The sequence below is a fragment of the Neodiprion pinetum genome, chromosome 2 (genome assembly GCF_021155775.2).
Source record: "Neodiprion pinetum isolate iyNeoPine1 chromosome 2, iyNeoPine1.2, whole genome shotgun sequence".
Lineage (NCBI taxonomy): Eukaryota > Metazoa > Arthropoda > Insecta > Hymenoptera > Diprionidae > Neodiprion > Neodiprion pinetum.
The window spans coordinates 32,418,426-32,446,246 of record NC_060233.1 but is presented as its reverse complement, the minus strand read 5'-3'; the positions used below and the strand labels follow the sequence as shown (position 1 = coordinate 32,446,246).

The 27,821-nt window shown below is 39.3% G+C and overlaps 4 protein-coding genes across 15 annotated transcripts in view; 3 read left to right on the top strand and 1 right to left on the bottom strand.

The window, feature by feature from the left end:
• The window catches only part of by (focal adhesion protein tensin), a 99,110-nt gene extending 90,584 nt beyond the window's left edge, over window positions 1-8,526 (top strand). For 8 of the 11 annotated variants that reach the window (XM_046613872.2, XM_046613878.2, XM_046613875.2 and 5 more), the window contains 8 exons: window positions 162-734; window positions 1,472-1,890; window positions 2,468-2,557; window positions 3,677-3,788; window positions 3,889-4,072; window positions 4,172-4,537; window positions 5,319-5,598; window positions 6,554-8,526. In XM_046613872.2, the coding sequence (XP_046469828.1) occupies window positions 162-734; window positions 1,472-1,890; window positions 2,468-2,557; window positions 3,677-3,788; window positions 3,889-4,072; window positions 4,172-4,537; window positions 5,319-5,598; window positions 6,554-6,716 (2,187 nt within the window). In that variant the 3' untranslated portion in view covers window positions 6,717-8,526. The remainder of the gene's footprint in view (window positions 1-161; window positions 735-1,471; window positions 1,891-2,467; window positions 2,558-3,676; window positions 3,789-3,888; window positions 4,073-4,171; window positions 4,538-5,318; window positions 5,599-6,553) is intronic. The other 3 variants (XM_046613874.2, XM_046613873.2, XM_046613884.1) reach the window with 3 other exon arrangements.
• Window positions 8,527-10,129: 1,603 nt separating this feature from the next.
• On the top strand, window positions 10,130-17,323 carry LOC124211878 (carboxypeptidase A4). The gene is made up of 9 exons (XM_046611387.2): window positions 10,130-10,644; window positions 10,756-11,223; window positions 11,886-11,985; window positions 12,896-13,001; window positions 13,362-13,523; window positions 14,715-14,934; window positions 15,122-15,352; window positions 15,427-15,611; window positions 15,694-17,323. The coding sequence occupies exons 1-9, from the start codon at window positions 10,454-10,456 to the stop codon at window positions 15,867-15,869; spliced, it is 1,839 nt and encodes a 612-aa protein (XP_046467343.1). The 5' UTR covers window positions 10,130-10,453; the 3' UTR covers window positions 15,870-17,323.
• Window positions 17,324-18,658: 1,335 nt separating this feature from the next.
• Window positions 18,659-24,051, top strand: LOC124212080 (transmembrane protease serine 9). The gene is made up of 8 exons (XM_046611819.2): window positions 18,659-18,758; window positions 18,881-19,208; window positions 19,286-19,595; window positions 19,688-19,845; window positions 22,328-22,509; window positions 22,591-22,954; window positions 23,343-23,661; window positions 23,755-24,051. The coding sequence occupies exons 1-8, from the start codon at window positions 18,704-18,706 to the stop codon at window positions 23,914-23,916; spliced, it is 1,878 nt and encodes a 625-aa protein (XP_046467775.2). The 5' UTR covers window positions 18,659-18,703; the 3' UTR covers window positions 23,917-24,051.
• Window positions 24,052-24,486: 435 nt separating this feature from the next.
• Window positions 24,487-27,480, bottom strand: RabGGTa (Rab geranylgeranyltransferase subunit alpha). 2 transcript variants are annotated; one of them, XM_046611733.2, is made up of 7 exons: window positions 27,397-27,480; window positions 27,013-27,123; window positions 26,592-26,710; window positions 26,300-26,487; window positions 26,016-26,213; window positions 25,334-25,936; window positions 24,487-25,248 (listed from the first exon to the last, which is right to left on the bottom strand). In XM_046611733.2, the coding sequence occupies exons 1-7, from the start codon at window positions 27,397-27,399 to the stop codon at window positions 24,773-24,775; spliced, it is 1,698 nt and encodes a 565-aa protein (XP_046467689.1). In that variant the 5' UTR covers window positions 27,400-27,480; the 3' UTR covers window positions 24,487-24,772. The 2 variants fall into 2 exon arrangements, with proteins under 2 accessions (XP_046467689.1, XP_046467690.1); XM_046611734.2 differs by lacking the exon at window positions 27,013-27,123 and having other exon boundaries at window positions 27,397-27,466.
• Window positions 27,481-27,821: the final 341 nt, after the last annotated feature.

Below are 27,821 nucleotides of genomic sequence, written 5' to 3'. Positions count from 1 at the left end.
GAGCAACGCGGTTCTCTCGAAAAGGGTGGAGGAAAAATTTACGTTGGAAAAAAAAAAAAAAAAAAATGTCGACGTGTAACTATAAACATAACGCGTATTGCACGGATCCCTGCAGCTGCATGCCGGCTATGAACCATAGAAAATTCGCTTGCGCGTTACAGAGTCCCCCGATGTCCCCAAGATCAGCTCTCGCAGCTGCTCCCTTAGGATATGCCTTCCAGCAAACGTTGAGCCGACATTATCAGCATCAGCAGCTGCAACAACAACAGGCGAACGGTGAAAATCAACGACACTCACCGCCGCAGCCGGAATCGCGAAGCGATAGCTACGCGAGGACAGAATCTCTGCTTAATCAGCACCACCGCGCTTTGGCGCTGAACGAAAATTCCTCGTATCAAGTCCGGCCCAACGAGTCGAGAAGCAACTTCGTCTACTCCTCGAGCAAATTGCATTCGGTAAACAGCTCGGGCCCCGGTTCTCAGGAGTCGGGATTGCTGCAAACCGTCGATGACCAACCGGCTCAGAACTCCGGAGGCGGAACTGCAAATTCAAATTCCAGCGCCAACAGGGCAGATAACGCGACGTCGGATCCGCTCGTGAGCCTATTTCAGTCATTGGCGGAAATATCGAACGTCAGAACCACCTCATCTACTAATAAGAACGAACTGCATACCCGCGCCACATCGACAAACACAACTAACAGTTCCCCTAACCAGTCGCCAAAAGCATGGCAGGTTTGTTGCTAGATAAAGCTTCGCATTTTTCGGCTTATTCTTAACGCAGTAGTTTTTTGTTTCTTTTTGTTTTTTATTTTTTTTTAATCTTTGTGACTCTCTTTTTCTTCTCACCTAATCAAAACGACCTTTTTTCTCATAATCAATTTTCACCTCACACGCACCCAGAGGTGGATAGCATTTTCAGCATATACGTATGTTATTTAGCCCGTTAGTATAATTGCCGATACATAGTTTACATCTGCATCGAACCATCGATCATTCATTGATTCAGTAAATGGATGTTTCCTTTGTTCTCTAAAACCGAGTTCATATCTAACAGTTTCGTCGCGTGTTTCTCTTTCTTATACATACACGGTATATCTTGTTCCAATTGTTACTCGAACGATAGATTTCTGCAATTTTCTCGTTTTATTCTCAAGGAACTCTAGCCGGCCGAAATTTCGTCCCGAGAGAAAAATTTGTTTGCAATTAGAAGTAAAACAATAATAATATCTCTTCAAATAAACTTGAGATTCGAATTCAACCGGGAGTTTTCATTGAAACTTGACGTTCAACGCCAGCAGATAGGCAATCGAAGCTACGGACCGAATATACGTCGATACAAAAGGTAGATCCGGTTGCCTATCTGCTGGCGTTGAACGGTGAGTTTCACGGAAAGCTCCCGGTCCGAAAAAACTCGGTGTATAGTCCCTCCTACTTTGAGATAATCCTGTGTCGTTTTTGCGATTTCTTAGTCCCACAATGACTCGGTATCATCGTGGACGGAGAGGAGCATCAGCCCAGCAGGAGGCGCGGGAGCAGGAAGTACAGCGTCGCGGCCGCAAACCCCAGCGTTTCCGGTTCACCCGCGAACACCGTACGTGAACAACGCCTCGCCGACGGTAACATTCGCCAGCGATAAGATTTACGCGACTTCGAACAGCGTGAACAACGCGATAAACAACAACACCAACATCAATAACAAAAACAACAAGAACAACAACAACAACAACAACAACAACAACGACAACAACAACGGGCCGGAAGACACTAGAAATTACAACGGGAATGGCAACTACGGGAATTACACAACCGAGCGTGTTTTCACAGCCGAGGAAAGAAGAGAAATATCCAGAGAGACGGGATTGCCTCCCAAGAGTCCGACAACCCAGCGGTAAGAGAAATTACTGTTTTTGTCTCAGCTTCTTAGAGTAATCAGATGAGTAATGTTTCAATCTTACACCTGTAACGCAACATCTGTTATTGCAGAGTTATTTATTTGTGTTGAAAAATTTGGGCAGATTTTTTTTTTTTTTTTTTTCATTGAGATCATTCCCACCATTAAAATGGAGTACTTTGATCCATTGTTATATCGATTGATGGTATGATGTATTTTCGAGCGAAAGAAAACAAGCACCAATTTTTCAACCATAGGAACAGATCGATGAATTTTACAGAGTAAAAGGGATCTAAGTACTTGCCATTGACGTGCAAAATTTGAACTAATTTCCAAAATAGAATATGAATTCGTTTCACGCGAGAAATAGCTGTTCGAAATTTGGATTATCTTGCGATTGAATATTTGTCATTTTTGATAATAGATGATGATCCATACCGTATAAATTATTTTATACCGATGCGGGTGGTAATGAAAATAATTAGCTTCTTGAATATCGTGCTGTATTCATTTAAGTTGATAATTTTTAATTGAGAAAATGACGAGAGACAATGGATTATCTTGGTGATTTTAGACGTTTGAGTTTCCCAGCAAGCGGATCGCTAAAGCAAACGAATAACAAACGATGGCCGCTCACTAACCAGTCGGCGTCGTTCGATTATAGGTAAATTTAAAATACACAGTACACGAAGAAAATACAGGGGAGACAGCTTCGATCACCGTATATTATAGCAATTTCTCAATTCTATTTCTCTGACTCTCCCTCTTTCTCTATCTGTCTCTCTGTCTCCCTCTATGTCTATCATTTTTTGCTAGGCAAATTTCACAAGCATCAGTTTCCTATGTCTAGCCATAATTTCGTATCAATCATTGTTCACGATTTTATTCTTAGTGTTACGAGTTTGTTTCACCGTTTGATTCTTGTATTACTAACATAATTTAATGTTACACCGCCAGCATTGAATTCTAACTCGATCGATCGACCAGCAATCTCAATCAAAATCTTGTTAGATCATCATGCACTGGTATGAAATTAAAGAGTAAAAGATTCAACCGAAACTAAAAAATATTCAGTTACAATGTTGCCTGAATCCAGGTGCCAGGAGATAGATTTTGATACAGAAATATCTACTCAAAAAGATGCTGCATTAATGCATTAATTCAAATTTATGGCATCAAATAATGAAGTATAATTATCATCGTTTGCAAAATTTACTGACATCAATCTTTCACGCTTTTCTTACAGATTATTATAATATATTATACAATATGTATACAGATTTTTCTCGGCTAACGTTTGTCTTTCAGCTTTGCATCTTGTGAATAAACAATGAATTTTGCAATACTCTGACGAAGAAAATATTTACTCCAGTGCAGTTTGATCAAAGGGATTCGGCGTCCTTCATTTTTAACGTGAATTTTCATTTGTCATTTATAACATATAAAAATGTTTGACAATTTATCGTCGTTTGCAATGACCAGCGAATGACTACCGAATCCCTTTGACAGAAGTACAGAAGATTTTCTTGATTGATAATTTTTAATTGACGTATTTCTAATTTCATCTTTTTTATCGTTGCACAATTAACAGCGTACGTCATTCCACATGTATATACCTAATACCCATATAAATATACCTACGTACACTGCCATGCATCTGAAATGTGGTTTTATTGTGTATATTTCACGGAATGACTCACACCTGAGTGTTGCACCATTGATCAATTAAAAACGAGCAAAATAACGCTGTCTAAATATACATACGATATACGTAAATTTTCAGCAAGGATCGACCTGTCTCTCCCGGAGGAGAGTACGCCAGTCAGTCTCAAATGACGATAAGTAATCAAAGCCCCGGCACACCGACGCAGATAGAATTCGCCCAGAGTCCAAAGGTACGGCAAAGGGAAAGATTTGATCGAACAAATAATTAAATGAAGCTGAAAATCAAGCTTTTATTTGAGAAAATTTCATCTTACCAAATTTCATTTCCAGAGTGCCATATCATACTCGTCAATAAACAGCGGCGGTCAGTCATCGCCCAAGGTCTATAACTACGGATCCAGAAGATCGAGCGTTCACTCAAACACAGAACCCCAGGAAGTTGCCGATGCCAATGTAAAGTTCGTCAGAGACACAAGCCGGATTTGGTACAAGCCGAACATTTCTAGAGAACAAGGTAATTACCGAGGCGGCAAAATGATTAATCGATAATCGAGGCTCGTTTGTAGTTCGACCACGTTTTTAAAAACACCCCCTATAATTCTATCTCCTCCAGCAATCGCGATGCTCAAGGACGCGACTCCGGGGATGTTCGTTGTTCGCGACAGCAATTCCTTCCCCGGGGCCTTTGGGCTCGCCCTTAAGGTGGCGACGCCGCCTCCAGGAGCTCCGAGTAGCCCTCGGGATCCGGCGAGCGAATTAGTGAGGCATTTTCTCATCGAACCGACATCGAGAGGCGTTCGTCTAAAGGGATGCGCTAACGAACCGGTCTTCAGCTCGCTCTCGGCCCTCGTTTATCAGCACAGTTTAATGGCCATGGCTTTACCCTGCCAGCTGCTTCTTCCCGAACCGGAAGCCGCCGCCAGAGCCCTCGACTCACCGGGAACGAGCAGCGCTCAGCAGCTACTTGCTCAGGGGGCGGGTGAGTCTTTTTCCTTTTTCAATAAATTTAACAATTTTTTCATACTATTGTCGCACTATCTGTAACGCGAACTACTTCTTGAAATTTAGACCCGTACATCAACGTACATCCTTGTACGTTCATATTTTCACCGATACTCAAATGCATCGTGCAAAACCCTTTCATTTTGTTCGAAGAAATGTTTGCCAAGTAACCGAATGAGAAATTATCGGGCAAAGTCTTGTTCACCGAGTAGCGTGATAAAAGTGGTTTTCCTGATTCTTGACGATTTGACTTTCTTGCACGTCTTATACACGTGTCGTTTAAGTCATAGTAATAGGTTGATTACGGTGAAAATAATATTACTGATGAATTCACTGGGTCATATAACGGAATTACCAGTCTTACTAGAATATATCATATAATTTAATTTCGTAAAATTAAAAATTCTTAGAAAAAAATAGTTCGTACTTAGTTAGCTCGTAATTTGTTGAATTGAGCTATTCGATTGCCTTCTATGTCGGTATAATGTGCTAGAAATTCTTTTAGACTTACGTCACTTTGCAATCTTAATATTGCTCTTTTATCGACTACTTCTGCTGATAAAATTTTTACCGCTGCGCGTATAATATTTTGCTGTCTCGCTCTTTCTCTTTTCAATAAATTGAAAAACCAACCAGTGGTGAGGTTGATTCATCGAAATTTGATTGTCCAAACTACAAATTTGTTTCTTCTACAAGGAAAAAAAACACCTGCAATATGCGTAATCTGCAAAACTTAAGGAATGCCCGAATCGTTTCAGCTTGCAACGTCCTCTACCTCTTCACAATCGATACTGAATCTTTGACGGGGCCACAAGCGATCAGAAAAACTGTCACGACGCTTTTCGAACAGCGGCCATTACCAACTGCGACTGTAGTCCACTTCAAGGTATCGGCCCAGGGTATCACCCTGACGGATAACGCCCGTAAACTATTCTTCAGGAGACATTATCCGACAAATAACATCAGCTACTGCGGTCTCGACGTCGACGAACGGACCTGGAACTTCGTAGCCGAAAGCGGGCAGGGCCAAACCTCTCAGTAAGCTTGATTTATACAATAATATTGCTATTTTGGTAAATATTATTGGGAATTCTTTACATAATTCGGTATTAAAAACAAAATTATCGAAAAATTAGTCTTATTCAACTTGGAAACATGTTTCATCACGTTTCATGAAATTTTGCTAACCGGTTACTGAGAGAGAAAAAATAATCTCAAAGAAACTAGACCGGCGCTTGACAGTCGGCTTTAATAAATTCAAAGTCTCTTAAGCAATTTTTTTATTACGTTCTTTAGATTGTTTCGATACCAACTGTATGCTGCTAATCTCAGACATTTGTTAAAAACTTTTTTCTAAGAGGAGAAAATATGTAGTAAATTTGACTGTCAGTAAAGATAGCATACCTCTTTCTCTACGTGCCGGCACGTTTTTACATTTTCACCCGTATATGTGAGCGTTCGAGCCAAAATTATTAAACTTGAGTTCATCGAAATACAGCCTGTATAATAACTAATTTTTTTTTTTCTTTTCTTCTCTGTTTCGTCGATTCGTTTTTTCACTAGTAACACCAGTCTCATCGAGTTTGTCCGGTTGCAGAGTGACCTGGTATAATGAATAATATCGAGCATATGGCGCGTCGGGTAGCTAATACAGTACAGCAAAGTCGTTTGTTCTACTTAATACGAACGGGATCACTATTCGGTATGCCGATGACCATTAACGATTTAATCGAAAGAACTCAATAATAACATAAATTATACGTATGCAACGCTGTAGTAAACGTTAGGTTTCACAGCAAGGTAAATAAACGAAGTAAAAAAGTTGCGAAGAAAGTTGAAAATCGCAAAAAAAAAAAAAAAAACCATTGACATAGTAAATTAGAGAAACTAGTTCTATTCGCAATCCCGCAAATTACACGACTATCTTTTATGCTGATAACGCATACAGCGTACAAATATTTAAAGCAACGCATACGATTTTTATGATTTGCAGTCGGTGTTTCGGGTTCGTGGCTCGAAAAACGGCCCACAAATCGGACAACCAGTGTCACGTATTCGCCGAGCTTGAACCGGAACAACAGCCCGCAACAGCGATAGTCAACTTCGTGAATAAAGTGATGATGGGTAATGCTCAGGTGAAAGCAAACATCGTTTAAAATATTTCTACACAAGTACATGAAATGCAATAGCTGTGACGGAATCCTGTGGGCGTTGAGATGTGTTGAGTGATCAAAACATGGTACGAATTTACAATTAGTAAGAAGCAATCGGCTATTCGGCGAAACAGGAAAGAACTAAGATATTGTAACGGTATATATAGTATGCGCTATGTATTACATAGATTGTTATCGTCGAAATAATTATATTACTACCGAGTTATTATTGTTATCGTCATCTTCATTATTATTTCACTTCAATCAGAGGCCTTTTCTTATGAATAGGGATAGGATATCGTACCTATATAGAATTTACGTATCGCACACTGTAAAACAGTGCTATGACAGATGGTGAAACGACGAAGAGCACGCATGCGGATAGAAATAAATCAAATGCGAGAAAGATCAGCAAAGGAATTATATCAACGTTGTCTCCTGTTAACGTTGTAAGATTAATAATCAAATGATATGAGGTAGGTGCGCGTGTATAAATTATCCACGGATTCGGATAGTCGAGAAAAATGCTGAAAAGGAGATAACAAAAAAATGCAACGCGCGCCGAGGAGAAATAGATAAAAACAATGAAATCGCGATGAAACCTCAATTGCTTAGGTGAACTTCGTCGGCTTCGTTGATTTAATTATGTTGTACAATTGCCAGTACTGAAACTGGTTAGCCTTAATAAGTTAAATCGAACGTCAAAAATATTGAAAATAAATATTACATCATATACGTAGACATTATAGCTATAGAGTTGTAGACGTTAAGAGTATCGTATAATTAATTGAATGGTAATTAACCGATCGTCACGTCACGTTAGCGTTAGCATAACGGTGGCGATATAATATTCAGCATCATATGGTAGAGTTTAACAAGTGATGCCTAAACTGAAAAAGTATAAAAGTAAACTGCAGAATCGAAACAGAGGTCGTAAAATATAACGATACAATTTACTTTTAAATAAATATCGATCCTTAGACCACCTAGGAAATGCATGTTGCGAACGAAGAAATACGATCAGATTGAATAATATACACAAAATTATATACTTATACAACTAAAATTTATACATAGAGATATTATTTAGAAGTCCGTATAAAAAGTAGATATACACATATACATAATTAAATCAATGTAAATATACTATAAAAATGATAAAATATATATAAATATATATCTAATTATATCTATAATAGATTCTTCAGAAGTTATCCTTACATGGATTATATATCTTAATGTATGTGTAATAAATCAGATCTAACATAAACAAATACTACATACTGGCAAACCTTAGTAGTAATTAACGATATTACGATATAATTTATCAGATACTTGAAAAATAAACAATGTAATATCATCACACTAGAGGAGGGACGGGGTATTGTATTGTAGTCTGTAGTTCTTGCCACGACAGATATTTGATGTACGAAGCGATAATGATTACGTATAACTGTGATTATCGCCACGAATATTGCCATTATTTTCGAAAAAACCATGATACGGACAATACGTTGTATCCACGTCGAATGTTTGATAATGGTACACGAATGATGCATACGCAGTCAATTACTATACATCTGAATACCTTATACATATAATAAGGACAATATTATATATACATGATAAATTTTTTCTCTTTTTTTTTTGATTTGTTTCAAGCCATTCGTGATGTATAGCGTAAAAGTTAATCACCCAGAGGTTAATGCGTTGGTACACAATTTAAAAAGGAATAAAACGAAATGGGATTGGAAAAACATCTAAACAAAACCGCGAAAGAAAATAAACGTTCTTTTTAAGCCCAAAGGTATAATCTTGTTATTATTATTATTCAGTCGTGGCCGAATATTACGAAAAACCGGTACGCAATTAACGATTTCTTTTTGCTCGTCCCGAGTGGGTCAAACTTGACAAATTGGACGTTACGTGCCCGTCAAAATTTCAGTTGATTATTTGTGGCAACACGACTCGCTTATCTTTAGTTTAGCGATGCCGATCAAAGATCGATGTATCGGGTGTTTCGGTCTAAATACATATGTTAATACGATTATTGTACGCATACGGAAATCGTTTCTCTTTCGAGGAAAAATTCAACAGACTAATAGTCAATAGTCATTATGATATTACGTCTATTGTTAATATATTAATTGCCATTTTAATGTAACAAATATCAAACTAACGTGATGCATGTTGTTGATACATTACGCTGCACGTAATTATACAATTTTATTACGATGCATATGCATCTATATAAAACATACCAGCGTAATATATTTGTCGTAGTAGTGCGTATACCTAATTATTGCATTTCAGATACTACAATACTATTGAAACATAGTTAAGGATAAATAAATGACACATTTAACAGCTTAATTATTAAATCAATCTGCGACGATGAAATTATTCGAATCACGCTAATTCTCCGGGCACGGTAAGAAAATTTTTCATCTTATTAATATTTTATGTATTACTTTAGAAAATTTAACGAAGTAATTAATACGAATCCTTACTGTTTGAAATTGAGTCTTGCGAGCTAATTGCTTAGGGTTAACCGAAGCTTAGAGTTGCGGAACTTAGGCTCGGTTCGCGCACTGTGTCATTCCGTTACCGAAATCCGTTTACGTCTTGATGTACTCGAGATAAGCAATAACAGTCGTGGTAATATTCCGGAATAACGGAAAGCTGTACTGACCTACTACGCCCATGACGTATGTACAGTGAATCACACATTGCCCAACCGCAGTGCCGATAAAGTTTGTAGGATCAAGTTCAAAATAAGGAAATTATTATACGCGTTTGAGAAATGAAAAGATACGAGCGATGTGGTATCCACTGATAACGTTGCTTTTACTCAAGCTTCGACACCTATCATCGTTCAAGGTGAAAAAATTAAAGTATTGAAATAGTGAAGTAATTATTTGCTGCACCGATTGAGCCAACAACAATTTACTTTTCTCTCCTTTCGACTCGCTTGAGGTCCGAGAGCAAAAATTGTGTTTAAAATTCTAAGCTTATGACGGAGTCTATGTACTTTGAAACCTTCTTCGAAACACTATTCATCGAAATTTTCATTCAGTTTCAAGTTTGATATCCAAACCTATATTAAAAAGTTAAATATTTTCTGTAACAAATTACAAGTACATGCAATTTAAAATTTTCGCCTCTAATAATGGTAAAATTGATTTACACTTTTTCAAACCGGTAAATCAAGTTCACCGACTGTTACATTAATTATTATTGTAAATTTACCATACTCATTCTGTAATTGACTCAAATTTGTAAAAAACTTGACACACTTATCGTTAACGATCGCAGAGTCATTCATTCAACTGACACAAGCCCGATGAAAAATTGATCGACAACATGAATCGGAATTAGGAACTCCAGCCATTGGCTACCCGATCTCCACTTCCCTGCACATGACTGCATTCCCTGTAAACTTGCAGTACGTACACACACGCTTACCTCATATATGCGAATACGTATACCCTCACCTGTAGTTGTAGGACCGGTAATGCGACAAGTGATCGCATACATGCAGTTGAGAGTTTAGTTTTGAAGCGCCAGGAGTTTCATTGGACAGTGAAACGAACGCGGAGAGTAGCTTCAGACAGTAAGCGAGGAACCGCCGTAGAGTTTGGATGCAAAGTTCGTTACCGTTTCTCTTGATCCGCGAGTTGATTTATTTATTGTTATTTTTGTTACTTTTTATCGAAGAGTGAATATCAGTGCGCAACGGTATGATTCTGCACTCGGGAAGTTTGTTCGCGGTAACTTTTGCCACGATTTGCAGTTCGTTGCCATCAGCGATTCTAGTCAGCGGAAATCCCGCGATTATCGAGGGTACGAACTATCGGGATTTCGGTGGTGTCGGTGACGAAATACCGCGTGACAGTTATCCGGAAATCGAGGATCCGGCATCGTCCTCTAGGTCAGTCGCTGGGTGATATTTTGCACCTCGATTAAAGCCGTCCGACGGCAATTAACGAGACGAAACAATTAAGAAAAAAAAAAAAAAAAACACCAACATTTTCACACGCAGGTACGAAAATTCAAGGGAGAAGTTTTTTCCGCCCCGAAGACGCAGGATCGAGATCGACGAGTTCGAAGGAAATTATTCCGAGCTTCAAGTAGTGCCGAGTAGTGCAAACAGGCGGGATGGATCCTACGAATCGGCATTTGAAGATGACGAGGAGGATCCGTTCGAACCGACCGATCTCCTGCCGAAAAACGGTACCGACAAGTGGCTCTCGAAATTTCGGGGCTTCACGTTGTCCGGATTCGTCGAGACGATATTCACCCTGGTGGCCAGCGGGATCAGCTCCATAGTAAACAACATCGTCGGCGGTGAATCGAAGAGCAGCAAACCTCGGCCGAACCGAGTAACCTACAAGGGTCATCAGCTGCTCAGGATAACGCCGACGACCGACAGCCAAGTCGCCGAACTCCAAGAGATGATGGAGTCGGGCGATGACGGACTAAAGTTCTGGACGCTGCCGGCGAAAAACAGGTCACGATCGACTTCAATCTCAAACGCCCCAAACGCCTTTTGCCGTCATTATTACATTTCGCCAAGGTCCCCCGATCGAGATTCGAAGTATTGCATATACCTGTTTCTTTCTCCCCGGCGGCGTCGCCGATCTTGCCACCTTCCCAAACGCGCTAAATAAGAACGAGTAACGGATCTTGCCGAGTTTTTATCATTTTGTTTGATCGGATAAAATTCCGCTTCGTACAGTCCGTACCACCAGACTCCTGCAATGGCAGCGATACTCTCGGGTTTTGTATCTACCCATTTCGGAGAACAACTATGACCATGCATTGATGGTCCATCCTAGGTACCGGGATGTCGGTTCGATAAACTGCCGTAAATAGCTCGGTGCTGTGCTTAGATATTACACAGGATTTAGATTAAAAAAAAAAATAATAATAAAAACAGTACCTAACAGATGTGATCTTGTCCGTTAAGACGTTGCATAAATTATACGATTCATCTCGTAGATTGAATGCTCTATCTTGAAAGTACCAACAGTGATAACCAACCGTCACGGTTCTCGGGAAGAAGGAAAAATAAAACAAAAAAAAAAAAACTGTTACCACTGAGAGATAGGAATCAAATTATGGAGACATCCTTTTTTTCACTTATTTATCCATTTTCTCTCTCACATTCAGGTCCACAGATGTCGTTGTCGCTCCGGACATGCTCAGTGAATTAAAGGATTCGCTGAGGGAACAGAAGTTCGGGTTTAAAGTGTTGATAAACGATTTACAGGTGAGGATATAATAGCGCAATGACAAACATTCAGGCTTATTCAGTTTACTTTTTTCTTTCTATTCGGATGCAATTTCGATGCATTTTTTATCCGTGTTGATATAAGCACGTGGGGCGACACACACGTGACTTAGCCTCGATTTATATATATTTACTCCAGATTCCTGTGTTGCGAGTTAATTAATGATGAATTGAACGGGGAGTGTCGGAGGTTCACAGGAACGAGTAACTAACTGTATATCGCAAGGTAGCGCAGGAATCGATATGTGAGAAATACAAGTAAGAGCGTGAACATTGAGTTGCAGTTTGATTAATGATGCACATGAAATGCAACATTGTATGCCGGAACAGATGCGGTGAAGTATGATAGACGGGTCGAAGGGCGCGACAAAAAGTTAACTATGAAACAGCAATACGTCGTCCTGATGAGGATTCGTGCCATAATGTAAATGTTGCTGACCGGATTTTGCCCGGAATAATTTCAACGCTTTCTAGCTGATCCTACTTATGTTTTATAGCTATTATCTTTTTCTATCACGCGAATTATTGTACGTATCGTAAATCATCCGTATCCTTGTAGACTTATGATCACAGCTATCGGGGAAAACTGTCCGTGAAGTGGCCTGACCGCTTTCAATATTTAAACAAATTCTCACGCTTCTGGTCTACAGGAACATGTTAAACTCCATGCTGCAAACAATATCACGTAATATTCCGATTTCGTCATTGTGAAAAGTATCCATATCAAGAGATCGAAATTGAATTTTTTTCTATAACTTTATATGTAACTAATATTATTTCTGTAACTAATATTATTTCTTCGTTACGTATTATTGCAATCATGTCAATCTCGGATAGGTAATATTATCCGACTAACATCGGGTTATTAATGTTTCTCATACTTGCGCAGAAAACGATCGCGTATCAAAATCCAAAAATGTCCAAGGAGCAACGAGAGGACTTGGTCACAAGTCAGGGTCACTCTATGACGTGGAAGCGATACCACAGATATGCAGGTACAACTCAGGAATTATACATTTGCAATACCACTAGGTGAACACTAAAGGGTCCAGTACGAAACGACATTTGACAAAATAAAAAAAATACGAATTGACGGTCACTATAATTTTATTCTAAACACTTGAATTCGCTAAACAATATCGAAAAAATCTGTCCGCTCTGTTAATCATCGGTAATCATTCACGATTCTTTCATAAAAAAAAACACGCATCGCGTATTTTTAACGGATTACCTTATTGTCCAAGTTCACTCGTACTGGTTTATAACAATGCATGGATGTATGTAGTTGCATATCGTTACTTAGAGCTTTGTTTAGGTGAATTTATTCTCTACATTTTTCACTTTTATTGATATAGATATAATCAGGTACTTAGAATATCTGGCGTTTACTTACCCCAGCCTCGTGGAGCTAGTAACCATCGGCCACAGCTACGAGGGACAACCCTTAAAACTAGCCAAAATTTCAACGGGTCTGACTAAGGACGGAGAGAGTAAGCCGGTGGTATGGATCGATGGTGGTGAGTGAAACTATAATAGCAAAGCCGATCGATCAGCGGTACAATTTCATGCGTTCGTTTCTTTTCTCGACATTTTAATTCACCGTCAATTCAGTCCAGCAAATGTTATCTTATAGAATCTCTTCTGTAATGGATTATTCAGCCCAAGGCATTTTGCTTCCGTGTAACTGTTCACACGAATTTGAATTTAACCGCGCGGTTGTAAATTGTGTTAATAAAAACCACTATACATAATTAGAAACAATGTTAGGCAACGAATATGAACACTGGTTGGATTTGAAAAGTGTAATGAATTATGTGTGAGTGTGCAGTGCGGATTAATTGGGCATCATAAATTCACAGAGAATAAATATGCAAACGCATAAATTACCAGTTATGAACATCCAGCAACGCAGATTGTGCCAGAAAAATCTTATGCTTCAAAACTTTCTTCAAATCACATGTAATTATGAAGTAAACTTGTTCAGTCGTATCAAACGTTATACGAAGAAGTTATACTTTAATTTCCTACGTAACCCGACATCCAAATGCCAAAATGCCAAAACGTCATTCGCCCAGATATCGGGTTCACAGTTAGGCTTGGCCTTTGAAACTCGCGTGCTACAACGTTTCCCATGTCTGTGTAAATTCTTTGACAAGGTGAGATGGAGCCGTATAAAACATGCAATCTGCTGTTTCGCTAGGAACGTCCACACAGTTACTTTGCGTGATCCAAAATTGCCGTAAGGTACTTATGACGTTAAAACGAGTCAATCGCTTTCCAAATCTCTTCGTTCAGTAATCAGATATCGCAAGTTGGTTCCAAAATTCCCTCGGTTGAATTCACTGCGACAGTTTCTTTTCTTTTTCTACTCTAAATATATTCTCTCCCTCAAATCGTTATTACTCGACCTGTCATTGATCACAATATAGAATTTGAGCTTTCTATAGAAACTATAGTATATTGCTACTATAGTATTTAGTGTCAGAAACGTTAACTTTCGCTTTGTGCCATAAAAATTTCCAAACTATTAATATTTCGACTCTTTAGGGACACTCGTTACAGTCGATGATTCTTGGACTTTAATTGAGAATCTCTGTTTTTTTTCTTTACCCAACTGAATTAATTTTTAGTCATTTCGTGGTAAGATTAAAAAGGAGCGCGATAAGTTTCAACCGGCAATAATAAAGTTGTCTGTAATATTCCGGCAGGAATGCATGCGCGGGAATGGATAGGTCCGGCGGTGGCGACTTACATCCTGAATCAGTTGGTGGAAAAGAATTCGACCTATTCAAAATTGCTGGAAACATCCGACTGGATGATCCTGCCAGTCTCGAATCCGGACGGCTACGAATTCAGCCACACAGCTGATCGCCTGTGGCGCAAAACCAGGAGCAATCACGCAGACTTAGATTCCGACAACGAGGCCAGGTAACAAAATACCCCCCTCAACGTCGATCCAGCGTATCTTGATCGATGACACGCGGCGGATCTTTGCTCTGCTTTCACGTGTCGCGATCACGTAGACTCTCCGAGGCGTGGCGGATTTGCGAACAAATCCAGCACCCAGCCTCCGCGTATTATCCACGTTTGTAATTTGACCTGAAATCTTCATTAGATCAGGTCCGCTCGGCTTGTTCCACCTGGTATCTCATTACACCCGGTGGTTATTCAACCGGTGCGAAGGAGTCGATCCAAACCGAAATTTCGGCTACCATTGGGGCGAAGAAGACAGCGGAGCGGCCAGCACCGATCCCTGTCATGAAACCTACGCGGGACCAAAAGCGTTCTCGGAACCGGAAACGCGCGCCATAGCCGACTACATCCTGGCCAACCGGCAGAGCATAAGGTGAGGATATCTAGCCCGCTCGTTATCGATTCCCACAAGTATTCCACGTGACGTGAAACTTGCTTCTCGGTCAGGATGTACCTCACGCTGCACGCCTACTCCCAAATGTGGCTTGTTCCTTGGGGCTACACGAAAATACGCCCGCCAGATTTCGAGGAACTCGCCAACGTCGCGAGGAAGGCTACGAGCGCCATCCTCAAGGTGCACGGAACTCAGTACCAGGTTGGCGCCTCCCCTGAGCTCCTTTATCCTACCTCAGGTACGACAAAGACTGGCTTTATCATTCACGGTCCTGTTTGCTTTTCATGCCTATCCAGTTATCAAGTCTTGTTGTCACTCAGGTGGCTCCGACGACTGGGCGAAGGGGGTAGCTGGAATAAAATATGCTTATACGGTGGAGTTGAGAGATCGTGGTATTTACGGTTTCCTTCTACCGGCCACACAGATTGTCCCAACAGCGCGAGAAACTTGGGCCGGTATTCGAGCGATAACTCGCCTCGTGACGTGCAACACTTGAAGAAAAAATTTTACGGGGAGGGAATATGTAAATTATAAGATAAGAGTTACGGAAATAACAGTAATTATGAGAACTGATAGGATATGAGCACTAAAACAAAATACCTCTGACTAACGACGGATCTCTGCACATCCTCGGTGATATTTTTTCTTAGCTAATTGTCACATTCACCGTAATTCGGAGTATTTGAAAAAGGTAACTTTCACCTACCCTTGCAATCAAACGTGATATTCAGATCAGAACATGGAATTTTGGCTGAGTTTTTACTGCCGAGATTTTCCCTCTCTTTTTATTGTGAAATCGGAGTAAAATTCAATATCTTTAACGCATCTCATATTCAAGCAGAAATATTGCAACCACAAATAATCGTGGAACATTCACATTAATACATCAAGATTACTGTTTGCGAGCCAGTTAAAAGTCCTCGGTAAAATTCAGTGAAAGATCATCTTATATACACGTAGTATTCATAGCAGTGATTATGCCATAAATCAAAAAATGCCTAGATTCGTACTTTTCCTTCTTACCTGATATAATTTACTTTCTTAATGTATTTTCACCATTAATTCTTGGCAATATCAAATAATACAACGTTTGTATAAATTGGCATTGATTTGGTTATATACAACGACTGGAATAACCGTGTTAGTTTATAGTGTTTCCGTGCTAAGATATTGTAGGTTGTTTGATATACAAAGACGCCTTAAGCTTAGTTTAAGGAGTGAATGCAAATTGCTCAAAGGCGTAGCTGTGACAGCAACTTATTTATTACTCGTTGTCTTTGGCCTGCCAACAACCATCCTTAATTTGTGTATACACTGGAGTAAAGGACAAAAGAGAAAAACCGTTGACCGCGAAACCCTGTTAATACGACGTCCATACGGCAGTATTTTGTATAGTTAATTGTCTGTGTCACTCTGTGGTGTCACTGCGAATTATTCTCCGTATTCTGTGGAGGAGAAAATTGATTGGTATATTATACGTAGTTATACAAACCTGTGAAAAGAATTGTATTCATTTATTTACTTATTTTATTTCAATGTTTAGTAATCTAGTTAAGTTGCTTAGATTAGCTCTTACAGTGACAAAATACATGTATGTCACTGTATGGCGTCACAATGAATTATTCTCCGTATTCTGTAGAGGAGAAAATCGATCGGTATATCATACGTAATCATGCAAATCCGCGAAAAGAATTGTATGTATATTTATTTATTTATTTAATTTCATTTTATTATTTATAATTTATTTAACTTGCTTAGATCAGCTGTTATAGCGACATGATAAATGCAGATTAAATTACACTATTAGTTAATCGTTTGTATAGATTTCATTGTTGTCGAGCATGATTATTGAAGATTCCTATATTTTGCTAAAAGTATTTCTCTACATTATTAAAAAAAAAAAAAAGAAAAAAAAAACTCTAGCCAAAAGTATTTCTCTACATTCTTCAATCTCCGTACGTTAATCTCATTACTAATAGAAAACCAGGGAGAGACGGTTTTAACCTTGTTGGAAGTAATATTTTATTACAGTTAGACATTTAGTGTTTATTCTAAGACATGTCTTCTGGTTTGGTCACAAAGCTTCGAGATTGTGCTCCATGGTTGTAGATAAATCTGAGATTTTTATCTCACACTTCTTCCATTCTTCCGCTTGTTTCAAACGTTGGCATTTTTTCTCTTTGTAATAATTATAATTCATCATACCCTAGGCTATTGTTTAGAATCTTCATTGAGGACATTATTTATGTGAACATCTTTTTTAATTGAAATGTTCTGAACTTGTTCCCGAAAGCGTAATAACTTCATATACCTACTGTAAAGACTTAATATTGAGGACTATTATTATAACGCCCGGATTATTGCGCGTATGTTTAAGATTGTTTGTAGAACAGTCACGATTTCTCAGAACGTAAAGATTTAGAGATCTGATACACTTCAATGTTACTATCATGAATTTTTCACAGTCGTCCTCCCTGCCAAAACACAAAACTTACGATTGATTATTTTCAAATACATCAATTTATATCTATTTTTATGAATTTCTATGTATTTTTTAACCGTAACTTTGAACCAGACGGTTTGAATTTTATTGCTTTTAAGCTTTACGACAAAGTAGGAATCCAGCCGATGGACATTGCTTTTTGACTGACGAAAACAACTATCAAAGCCGCTGGTACGTAATAGTTGAATAGAAATAACAGTGAGTCGTCATAGTCCGTCTTCTTACGCGTTTTGTCTCAAGGCGTTTTCAATCTGTCTTATCGATTTATCTGATTGCAGATTACGCCGTGAAGAATGAAGGATAAGATTGTAATACAAAATCAATTTTATCCAGAAAGAGATCGCCACTGATTGTTGTTTTTAGACTGTTTACGTATACACACTGTTCTCGATATAGTCGATAATCATCTTGCGGGCATCGCGCAATGATTGCTATTTGAGTTGATAAAAGAAACGAAAGTTAAATAAATCTTCTCTGCGCCTCACCACTGTAGAAATTAATATCTAATGATTTCAAGGTAAGAATTTTTCTCAATATCGACGAAGATTTTATTACCAAATCAAACTTGAGCTCAACGCAGAGTGATCTTTGACAATGAGTATCTTGTGTGTGAAAATAATTCTTTCCTGATGCTGTACGAGAAACTGAAATAACGTTCGATGCGTATAACAGAAAGGTGTAAATTCGGTTACAGCCAGCAATTGACAAATTGTGCAGCTGCTAGCGATAACACCGAATGCTCAATGATAGATTGAACAATACGATTTGATTAACTGAATCTGTATATAAAGGCCAATCAGATAGCAATCAACCTGCGCAATACGAGGATGAAGTTCTACGCTGTTGTTTCCCTGGTCATATTTGCGGCCCATCTAGTAACCCGTGAGTAACGATAATTGCTAAAAATGGAAGTCTACTCTCCCCCTCGACCACTGTCTGACCTCTTTTCCTTTTCCAATTACCAATTATTCGCATGCACCCGCATCACCGGTTCACCACCGCAGCGGAACATTTGGGTCACTCAAGGGTCACTCGAAGCAAGGTAGGATTCATCAACTCGCGGATTACCGACGGGCAGAATGCTGTCGAGGGAGCTTATCCTTATCAAGTATCTATTTGGTGGGGATTTCCGCCGGAAATCAACTCCAGCCACATTTGCGGTGGCGCAATAATAAACAGAGAATGGATCGTAACCGCGGGTCATTGTCTCACTGACTTGCCAGAGTACGGAAGCCTGACAGTTTACGGTGGCAAATACCTAATCAACGTCAACGAGTCCACTCAGCAATCGTCGAGTGTCAAAGAGCAGATAGTACACCCTCTTTACCAAGGGTAAGACGTGTCGCACGCCTGAGTTTCGTACTCGGATTTTGTCTACTCGGTACAATTCTATGCTCTGATTATTCCAGAGGTGAAAATCCTCACGACATCGCCCTGCTAAGGCTCACCACTCCCTTCAACTTCACCTCCGTAATTTCCGCCATATCTCTACCTGCCCAAAACGCTACGCACACCGGAAATGCGGTCGTCACCGGATGGGGTTCCACATCTTTCAACGATACCATCGTACTGCCAACCGTTCTGCAGACTGCTACCGTCCCTATAATCACCAACAGCGCGTGCTACTCAGCTCTGTACAGTCTGATTGGCGTCACGCCGCTCGACGACACGAATATATGCACCGGATCTCCGAGCGGCTTGAACGTCACCTTCTGCGCGGTGAGTATCGCCAGCATAAGCAGAGCGTTTTGGTGACTGCCTACGTTTCAAACGAAATGACGGAGTCGTGTTTCTCATCCTCGCTAATTAAGGGCGACTCTGGCGGTCCTCTTGCCCAGTTGATAAGCGGCGTGTGGCAGCTCGTCGGCATTATTTCCTGGGGTATTTTTCCCTGCGGTGTTTCCGGAATGCCGTCTGTCTACGTTCGGGTTTCTAATTACACCGACTGGATCACCTCTGAAACCGCTTAGTACAGCCGTTAATTCGGTTAATTGCGTCGAATGTACTCGAAGGTTCGTTTCGGCAAAGGGACGTGAAGCTGGCATGAGATTGTATCGTGTAAACGTCAGTGAAATAAAGTACCACAACCACCGGTATATATGTTGCACCTCCTCTTTTGTGTTCCACACCATGTCTATCTTATCCATTAGACAGTTATTTTATCCGAAAGCGATAATTTAGTCATTGCGTTAATAAGCCTGATAAGCACAATTTGTTAAGGGATCAATTTTTGATAACAATATTGTTACCAATTGCCATTTTGATTTCTGATCATTTAAACCAGATTGTGTCTATAAAATACGTCTGGTAAGCGTAAATTATCCGCACTCGCGATCATCGACGTCTGTTATCATTCGATAACTTGCGATTGACTACCGAGATGTTAAGGGGTTAGGTGGGTTTCAAAAGCTCAAAATAGCTACATTTTTATGAATTTTTTTTTACTTAATCAACAGAATATTTCATTCCATCAATTTAACACATAAAAGATACATATTTTATAAGTAGTTTGTGAAATTTTCATCGAAAAATATTGAAAATTAAGGCGTGGACACGTCGTCTGCTATGACCCCTCAAAAAAAAGTTCTCTCGGCGTAGTCAGGATAACTCATGACAGATTTATCTGAAATGCAAAAACCAAAAATTTTCTGTTAGTAGATGTTCAACACTCGTACTTGGACGAAGGAAAAAATAAAAAAACAAAAATAACATTTTTGGCGGCGTTGAAAACAAAAAACCCTTATTTTGAGTAAAATTTGCACCCTTCATGGCCTTGAAAAATTACTTGGAATAGAAAAAAAAAAAATTCCTTCGTTCAAGTACGAGATAATGTTATTTTGAAGAAGTGTGCAAAATTTGAAAGAGATCGGTTCATAAGTTTTCGAGGAATCGTGACTACCGATTTCAAAAATGTAGTTGAGAGAAAAACGCGATTGAAGATTTACATTCAAATAACATGTAAATAATCGTACTTACACCGTATAATGATGCAAACCCACGTTTTTTCCACGTGCCATCACCTGACACGGTAACATCTGTCGTATCTTCAACATTATTTTCATCACACGTTAATTTTTTTTCTTGATTTGCAGCAGACAACAAAATTGATTCGGCAACAGTTATGACGCACTCATGTATTTTATCAACATAAAAATTGTACGTTGACGCATTCAAGAATGAGGAACTTATATCCATCAAACCACAGAATTTTTTACATCCGGCAAGTCCTAAGCCTAGTATTCGCATCACAAAAATAAACGAACAATAGCTAAGCAGCTGCCTCGATATACCTGCCTCCATATACCTGCGTCACGCTCGGTTATAGCCTGATGGGTGAAACATCCAAAGGCTATATCTCTTAGAATATGACTCGGATCGTTTTAAAATTTTGAAGGAATATTCTCAACATATTCAATTATAAGATGAGCAAAAAAAAAAAAATTCCATTTTTTGAAATTTTGAAACCCACCTAACCCCTTAAACCACTGTTGATATCTCTGCGTCCCGTATGATCTACACGAAAATGAAAAAGACCTTTAGCATCAGCAATTGCAAAAAAATAATTGTGTAGATTCATTAGAAGTATGAGAAATCCCTTGGAACCCAAGCAACGCCTGGATTTCTTTACTTATAACGCAAAGTTGCACGAAAACGTAACAGAATCGATTCACGTGTGACTGTATGCTGAATTTTACCATATTTGGACATATTTGCGTACAAAGAGTTCAAGTGACGTTATGATACGTTAAGGGGATTAGAAAGAGTTTGACGGCTAAAATTGTGGGTAAAATTCAAATGCCGTTTAGAATCAATTGCGAAAATATACGCAATTTTTATTTTCGAGTTATTTGTGACACGTTTGTCGATGAAAATCAGTGATGTCCTTTAAATAATATTAATAGCTAATGGAAGTATGGAGCGTCGAAAATAAATGAAAAAATACGCATTACATTAGAACTTTGGAAGCGCAGTTGTCTTCAATGCTTAATATCTTCCTTGATTATTAATATTTTACTAACAACTAAGGATGATTTTCGTCGGCAAAAATGTGACAAACAACTTAACAATAAGAAAAATTTCACTTGCTTTCAATTGATTACAAACGTTTTCCCATTTTCGGCCATCACAGCTTTCTCAGTGCCCCTGAGTTCAATTTTGTGAATTTTTCAGTTGTCTTTGCGCCAAAATATTCGTAAAAGAATGGTACTAATAGAAAAGACCAATAAGAACAAACGCTATTTGTTGAGATTTTAAACCTTCTTAAACCTCTGAAATAATCGTTTTACTTTTACTTTATTGCGCTCCTACCAGTCCGATACTTATATCAGCGAACGGGAAGTTGCTTGGTAAATATCAAAACGAAACATTGACAAATTTTAATCACAAAGAGATTTATCTGTATCAGGTGTGACTATCACCTTTGAATCTATAGTTTAGAGATAATGACGAATTTCTGTTAATTTGATCAACCCCCTATCTGCGAATGAGATTTTGGTGATAGGTTGCCGACACTTCTACACATGCCCGTATGAAATGGTATATAAAACGACGGTGAAACGTGGGAAGTTTGTCCAAAGCACGATGAAATTCGCCGCGATCGCTTGTTTGGCTGTCCTCGCGACTGTAGCTGCCGGTAAGTCAACGTCTCATAATTAACCCTGAACGTATTATAACAAAGTGGATTTCTGAAGTGAATTCTGTCAACGAATTGCAGTTGGTGAAGCCAACCCTACTTGGGCGCGGGCCTCCCCCGAGCACAACGTCCAGGGTGCTTATCCCGAGCTCCACCACCTCTACGGCAACAGCCGCATCGTAAACGGTCAGGATGCCGTCCAGGGTGCCTACCCCTATCAAGTGTCTCTCTGGTGGGGATGGAGCATCATCATTTCCGCCAGCCACAGCTGCGGTGGATCCCTCATCAGCGAGGAGTGGGTAGTCACCGCTGCTCACTGCTTCACCGAGCTCCCAAGCTTCGGTAGCACCACCGTCTATGCCGGAAAGCACCTCATCAACGTCGTCGAAAGCACTCAGCAGTCCAGTGCTGTCGGCCAGACCTTCATTCACCCGTCTTACACTGGGTAAGGATAAATCTTACAGGGAACCTACTCAAAGTGTAGGTACCTCACCGATTTCCTTCTTTTCGATTTTCCTTTATTCTGTGATGTGTCGTAGCAAATGAAGAATCGTTAGACAAGTATTTTATTACGGGAAAATTTGGCTGTTCAAGAGTTGAATACGACCGCCAAAGTTTACTTCCAAAAATCAGTTTTACATTCAAAAAGAGTTTTTACCTCTTGAATGACTGAACTGGGACGTAAAACAAAGTGTCTAATTTTTTTTCATACGCTACGACACACCATGGTATGAAGAAAATCGGTGTGATACCACATACACTTCGGGTACTTTCCATGACGGATAGATCTGGGGTTGATGATTGATCTTACGCATGCTATTTTTGAATTTCAGCGGTGTAGCACCTCACGACATCGCTTTAATCAAGCTCGCTAGCCCCTTCACCCTGAACGCCAATGTAGCCACGATCCGTCTGCCAGCTGCAGGAACCCTGCACGCCGGAGACGCGGTCCTCTCTGGATGGGGATCCGTTTCCCAGACCATACTTCCGTCGATGCCGAGCGTTTTGCAGACGGCCACCATCCCCATCGTCGACACCCAAGTGTGCTACGACGCCTTGTCCAGATTCGTAGCCAACCCTCCTCTGGTGCCAACCGCCATTGACAACGTCTGCACTGGACCCCTCGACAACTCGAGGATCTCCGCCTGCTCCGTAAGTAATCGATTCGATCATCCGCAACGTTTGATGTGCGTGGCCGCAGGGTTTCGTTGATTTCTTACTATGTAAATGATTCGCATTGATCAGGGTGACTCCGGTGGCCCATTGGCTCAATTGATCTCCGGATCATGGGAACTCGTCGGTATTGTATCCTGGGGACTTTCGCCATGCGGAACTGTCGGCGCACCGTCTGTATTCGTCCGTGCATCTGCCTACATTGACTGGATCGATGGAATAATAAGCAACTAAACAATTACGGTTAGCTGAGATCAGGAAATACGTAATTTTTCGATGAAAGACCTATCGCTTTTCTTTAACGGTGATTTGTTACACTTAACTCGGTGAAAATACAGAGCTGTTTGAATACAACTTGTAAAGCACTAACATATGCCTACTCGTGTTTGTTTTTTGTACCTTTCCAATCCATAATCCCAAAGAGTAAATATTGCGAAATAATATACAAATGTGCGGTTGAATGCAAAGAAATCATTTCTAGTCGCACTATAATCATTCTAAGGTAACTTTCCTCTATATGTACCTATATTTTGACTTCCGGAACTCCGTAAGTATAATTCAAAGATTGCGAAACGAACTGCTTTATAAAAAATCAAACTTTCACGATTTTGTTCGGGATCACCCTTTTTCGGTAATATACTATTTCTTCGCGTTTTGAGTCTATTGGTTTTTTGGGACTGCAAATATTGGTTCCCAAAATATTGATTTATGATACAATGGAAAATGGTGAATTTTACACAAAAATTACCTGAATTAATTTAACTGTAGTGATGACATAAGATGAGGTGGAAATAATGATTAACATTATCTAGGAATGTGAATATTTATTCGAAACTGGTGTTGTGTGCTTCCAAACACATACCTAATTATACCATCCATCATTCATACAGTATTTACAGCACTGTACGGGACGAATGTCTGTGCGTACAACAGAATCAAATACGTAGCAATAAGCATGATTGAAGAATTTGCAAACACGATTAATATCAAGTACAAAATTTCATTGCATATGCAAAATTTCGTTTGTTGCTTCTACGTCTTCATAGTTCATTAGACTCAGTATTTACAAAATGTATCAGAAGAATCAAACTCATGATGAAGAATCAATGTTTGAGCCTGGTTGACTAGTTAAAAACACTTTGAGTTCAGGTGAAATCATGGTCAACTGTGTGAGAATGTCAGTTGCATTAGAAACAGGATTGTCACGTATATCGAGCTCAGTCAAGTTATTTCGTTTAACTAAATCCAGTATCTCATCTAGCCTAGACAACTTATTGTCCCGCAATGACAAAAACCTGAGCGATTCCAACGTTGGGAATCGCTGCAGTGATTTTATACCGTTACTTGACAAAGACAGCTTCACACATGACTGCAAAGCGCAAAGTTTCTGTAGCGAATCACCCAATTGATTACCAGCTAGATTTATTTGCTCCATAAAGCTCATGTACCGCTCCATCCAAAGTGTCGTAAGATTCATACACGGTAGAACGATCTGAGAAATTTCACATTCGATCCGTTTGTCCGCGAAAATATGACGTATCATAAATTCTATTACGTATTTGCTTCCTGAAATGGTAACATAAGTTTTTATACCTTTGGAGTAGAAATAATCTGCATTGAATTACTGTAATTCAGTAAAAGTGAAACTCACGCAAATCTTTGTAGTATTGAGATCGCTTTTTATCAATTCGAATTAAGGTATCCAAGTCGTTCAAAATAGTGGCATGATATTTAACAGCATCAATGTTCTTCATGAGAATTATACCTGTCAGCAATGCCCATTTATTATCTGGTTCTATTTCTGCAAGTTGTTTGTAATTCTCCAACTGTGTACTCAAGTGTTTGACGTTGTGCTCCTGATTGCATGGCAATTCACTTTTATAAGCCCAAGCCTGATCATTCAAGGACCAGTTAAGCTGGTAATCAACTCCGTCGTGCAACACCCCAACGACACTATTCCTCTTCAAGTTTACCCCATTTTCAGGGAAAGTTGCAATCCACACAGAAGTGTAGTTTTTAGCATTACAAGATCTGAACTCTGTGTCGATCAAATTTTCGTCTACTTTGAGTTGGGTGTTACTCTTGTTCAATGACACTTCCTTATTAAAAGCAATAACTATTCTGGCTTCATTCATTCTTATTCCCCATACAGTTTTATTTGATGTTGACCTGGTATTCAGAAGCCATCTTTGATAAAACCAGGCACTGGTATCATTTGGATCAGTGAAGGTGGCGTTCATTACAAGATCAAGTTCTGGAAACATAAAATATATGCTATGTTCGTTAAGTGTATTTGAGTACATTGGAAATTATCAAGGTGCTGAAATATTCACCTTCAATGTGTTTATCCTCCCTAATAGGTAGCTCTCCGTTTTCATCCGGAAACATTTTTGGCAATATTAGACTACGATAGTGCCACGACGAGTAATTGGAGAAATTAGTTTCTATTTTCGTTGTCGAAAACTTGAACTCCTCATCCTCTGGTATGCCAGCCTTTTTTACAACGTACTGCCTGTAGTCCCAGCAGTGAACTGGAACAGAAACAAATAAATAATTAAATGGAAAATATTTTTTAAATAATAACCCACTAATTTTTATGACTGTATCATAGACCCACAATTTCTCTCATCCAAATTCAAGCACTTCGCACACAGTGATAGTTCCGTTGCCCAGTCTGGTTCGGGTAAATGATCGTTCACCCAACATCTCTGATGCCATACGCTATAAGACTTTGGATTAGCCCGTAAGCAGTGCTCAGTTAATATTAATTCCTTCTTCAATTGTTCTACGTAATCTTCTTGACTCCTGAAAGATTAATCATGATGCAATATACTATTATTATTATTCATTTATTTATAACTATTTCTATAAAGACGTTGGTAGTCTTTCAAATTGGAAATAGAATTTACCATTTTATTCCACCAAAAGCTTCTCTGCGTACATTCCACAGAGTATAGATGTCAGGATTTTTCAGAACCATTTGCTCACTCATAAGGAATATTTCATCATCCCATATCCCTTCTTTTCTCTAATATAAGTAAATTTTGGATGAGTATTGTAAGAAATATTTATAGGATGCGAGTAGTAAAACGCATTCACTATCGAGTGGGCTGCTATTCTTCCTTGCCGCTTTAAAAATCATTGGAAACAAATGCAAGCTGAGACGACCAGTGAAAAAAATTACAATACGAGAAGACTGATGTAAATTTGAATTCTCAACTCTTCACGATTACAAATTAAATACTCTCTGGATGCTTGAAAACAAACCCAAAGCTTCAGGAAAAGGTGTGTTCACTTGAATGTAAGCAAGTGTGAAAAATATGATTAAACCTTTTTAAATATCAAGTCAATCCCAGCTCTGTATTGAACAACCTTCTTGGCCCTTTCTATTTTCTTCAATTCCTCCTGCTCCGCAGTAGTGCGGACTTTCACTCGACCATGCTGCAATTGAAAAATCCAAATAAATTCGATCTATGTTACGTTACTTAAACTGATTTGAACTTTTTTGATCTTTTGAGAACACAAACGATGTCCAGCAGATAACAATCGAGGAGCTACAATTTTATTCCTGTACTTCAAGTTTCAGGTTAGGCGGTCCTGGTATTGAACGATTTTTCTCCAGAGGGTTTATATGTTCAAGACATCAGGTTAGGCAAAGTGCTAGCAGGTCATACTTTCTACAATATTTTCTTAGTACTAATTAATGATTCTCACCATTATTGCTCCGGTCACACTCGACTCTCAAAAAAGGTTATGTCACAACTTTGAAAATCCTACCAGAGCCATCGATAGCTTGCGAGTGATTAAGCGCATGCGCTGTGTGAGTGATTTTGAGCCATAGACTTATATTCTGAGCGTGCGGCAGCCATTTTACAGGGCCACAACCAACTTTATGCGCGGGAGATTTAAAGATAAAAATTGTTTGTGAAATACGTGGCGTTGACTGAACAATATAAAGACGGATACCCCTGGGTAAATTTCTGTGACCAGTTTTCGGTGGGCAAGTGGGCCCAGGTGGGCCTGGAAGCGTAGGAGGGTTCTGCTCTATCGAATCTACCTAACGAGCTCGCACCGACATTCGTAGCCGTAGTAACCAAAGTAGTGTCGGTATGGAAGCTTGAGATTGAGTCTCTACAAAG

What these genes read in the sequence shown, in the direction of transcription:
- LOC124211878 (XM_046611387.2), top strand. Translation starts at nt 10,454, where the DNA reads ATGATTCTGCACTCGGGAAGTTTGTTCGCGGTAACTTTTGCCACGATT. An exon ending in GATCCGGCATCGTCCTCTAG is followed by an intron (nt 10,645 to 10,755) that starts GTCAGTCGCTGG and finishes TTTCACACGCAG; the next exon opens with GTACGAAAATTCAAGGGAGA. An exon ending in GCTCCTTTATCCTACCTCAG is followed by an intron (nt 15,612 to 15,693) that starts GTACGACAAAGA and finishes GTTGTCACTCAG; the next exon opens with GTGGCTCCGACGACTGGGCG.
- LOC124212080 (XM_046611819.2), top strand. Translation starts at nt 18,704, where the DNA reads ATGAAGTTCTACGCTGTTGTTTCCCTGGTCATATTTGCGGCCCATCTA. An exon ending in TGAACGTCACCTTCTGCGCG is followed by an intron (nt 19,596 to 19,687) that starts GTGAGTATCGCC and finishes TCGCTAATTAAG; the next exon opens with GGCGACTCTGGCGGTCCTCT. An exon ending in ATTCACCCGTCTTACACTGG is followed by an intron (nt 22,955 to 23,342) that starts GTAAGGATAAAT and finishes TTTGAATTTCAG; the next exon opens with CGGTGTAGCACCTCACGACA.
- RabGGTa (XM_046611733.2), bottom strand. An exon ending in TTGACTTGATATTTAAAAAG is followed by an intron (nt 26,711 to 27,012) that starts GTTTAATCATAT and finishes TACTTATATTAG; the next exon opens with AGAAAAGAAGGGATATGGGA. An exon ending in GCTTTTGGTGGAATAAAATG is followed by an intron (nt 26,488 to 26,591) that starts GTAAATTCTATT and finishes TTAATCTTTCAG; the next exon opens with GAGTCAAGAAGATTACGTAG.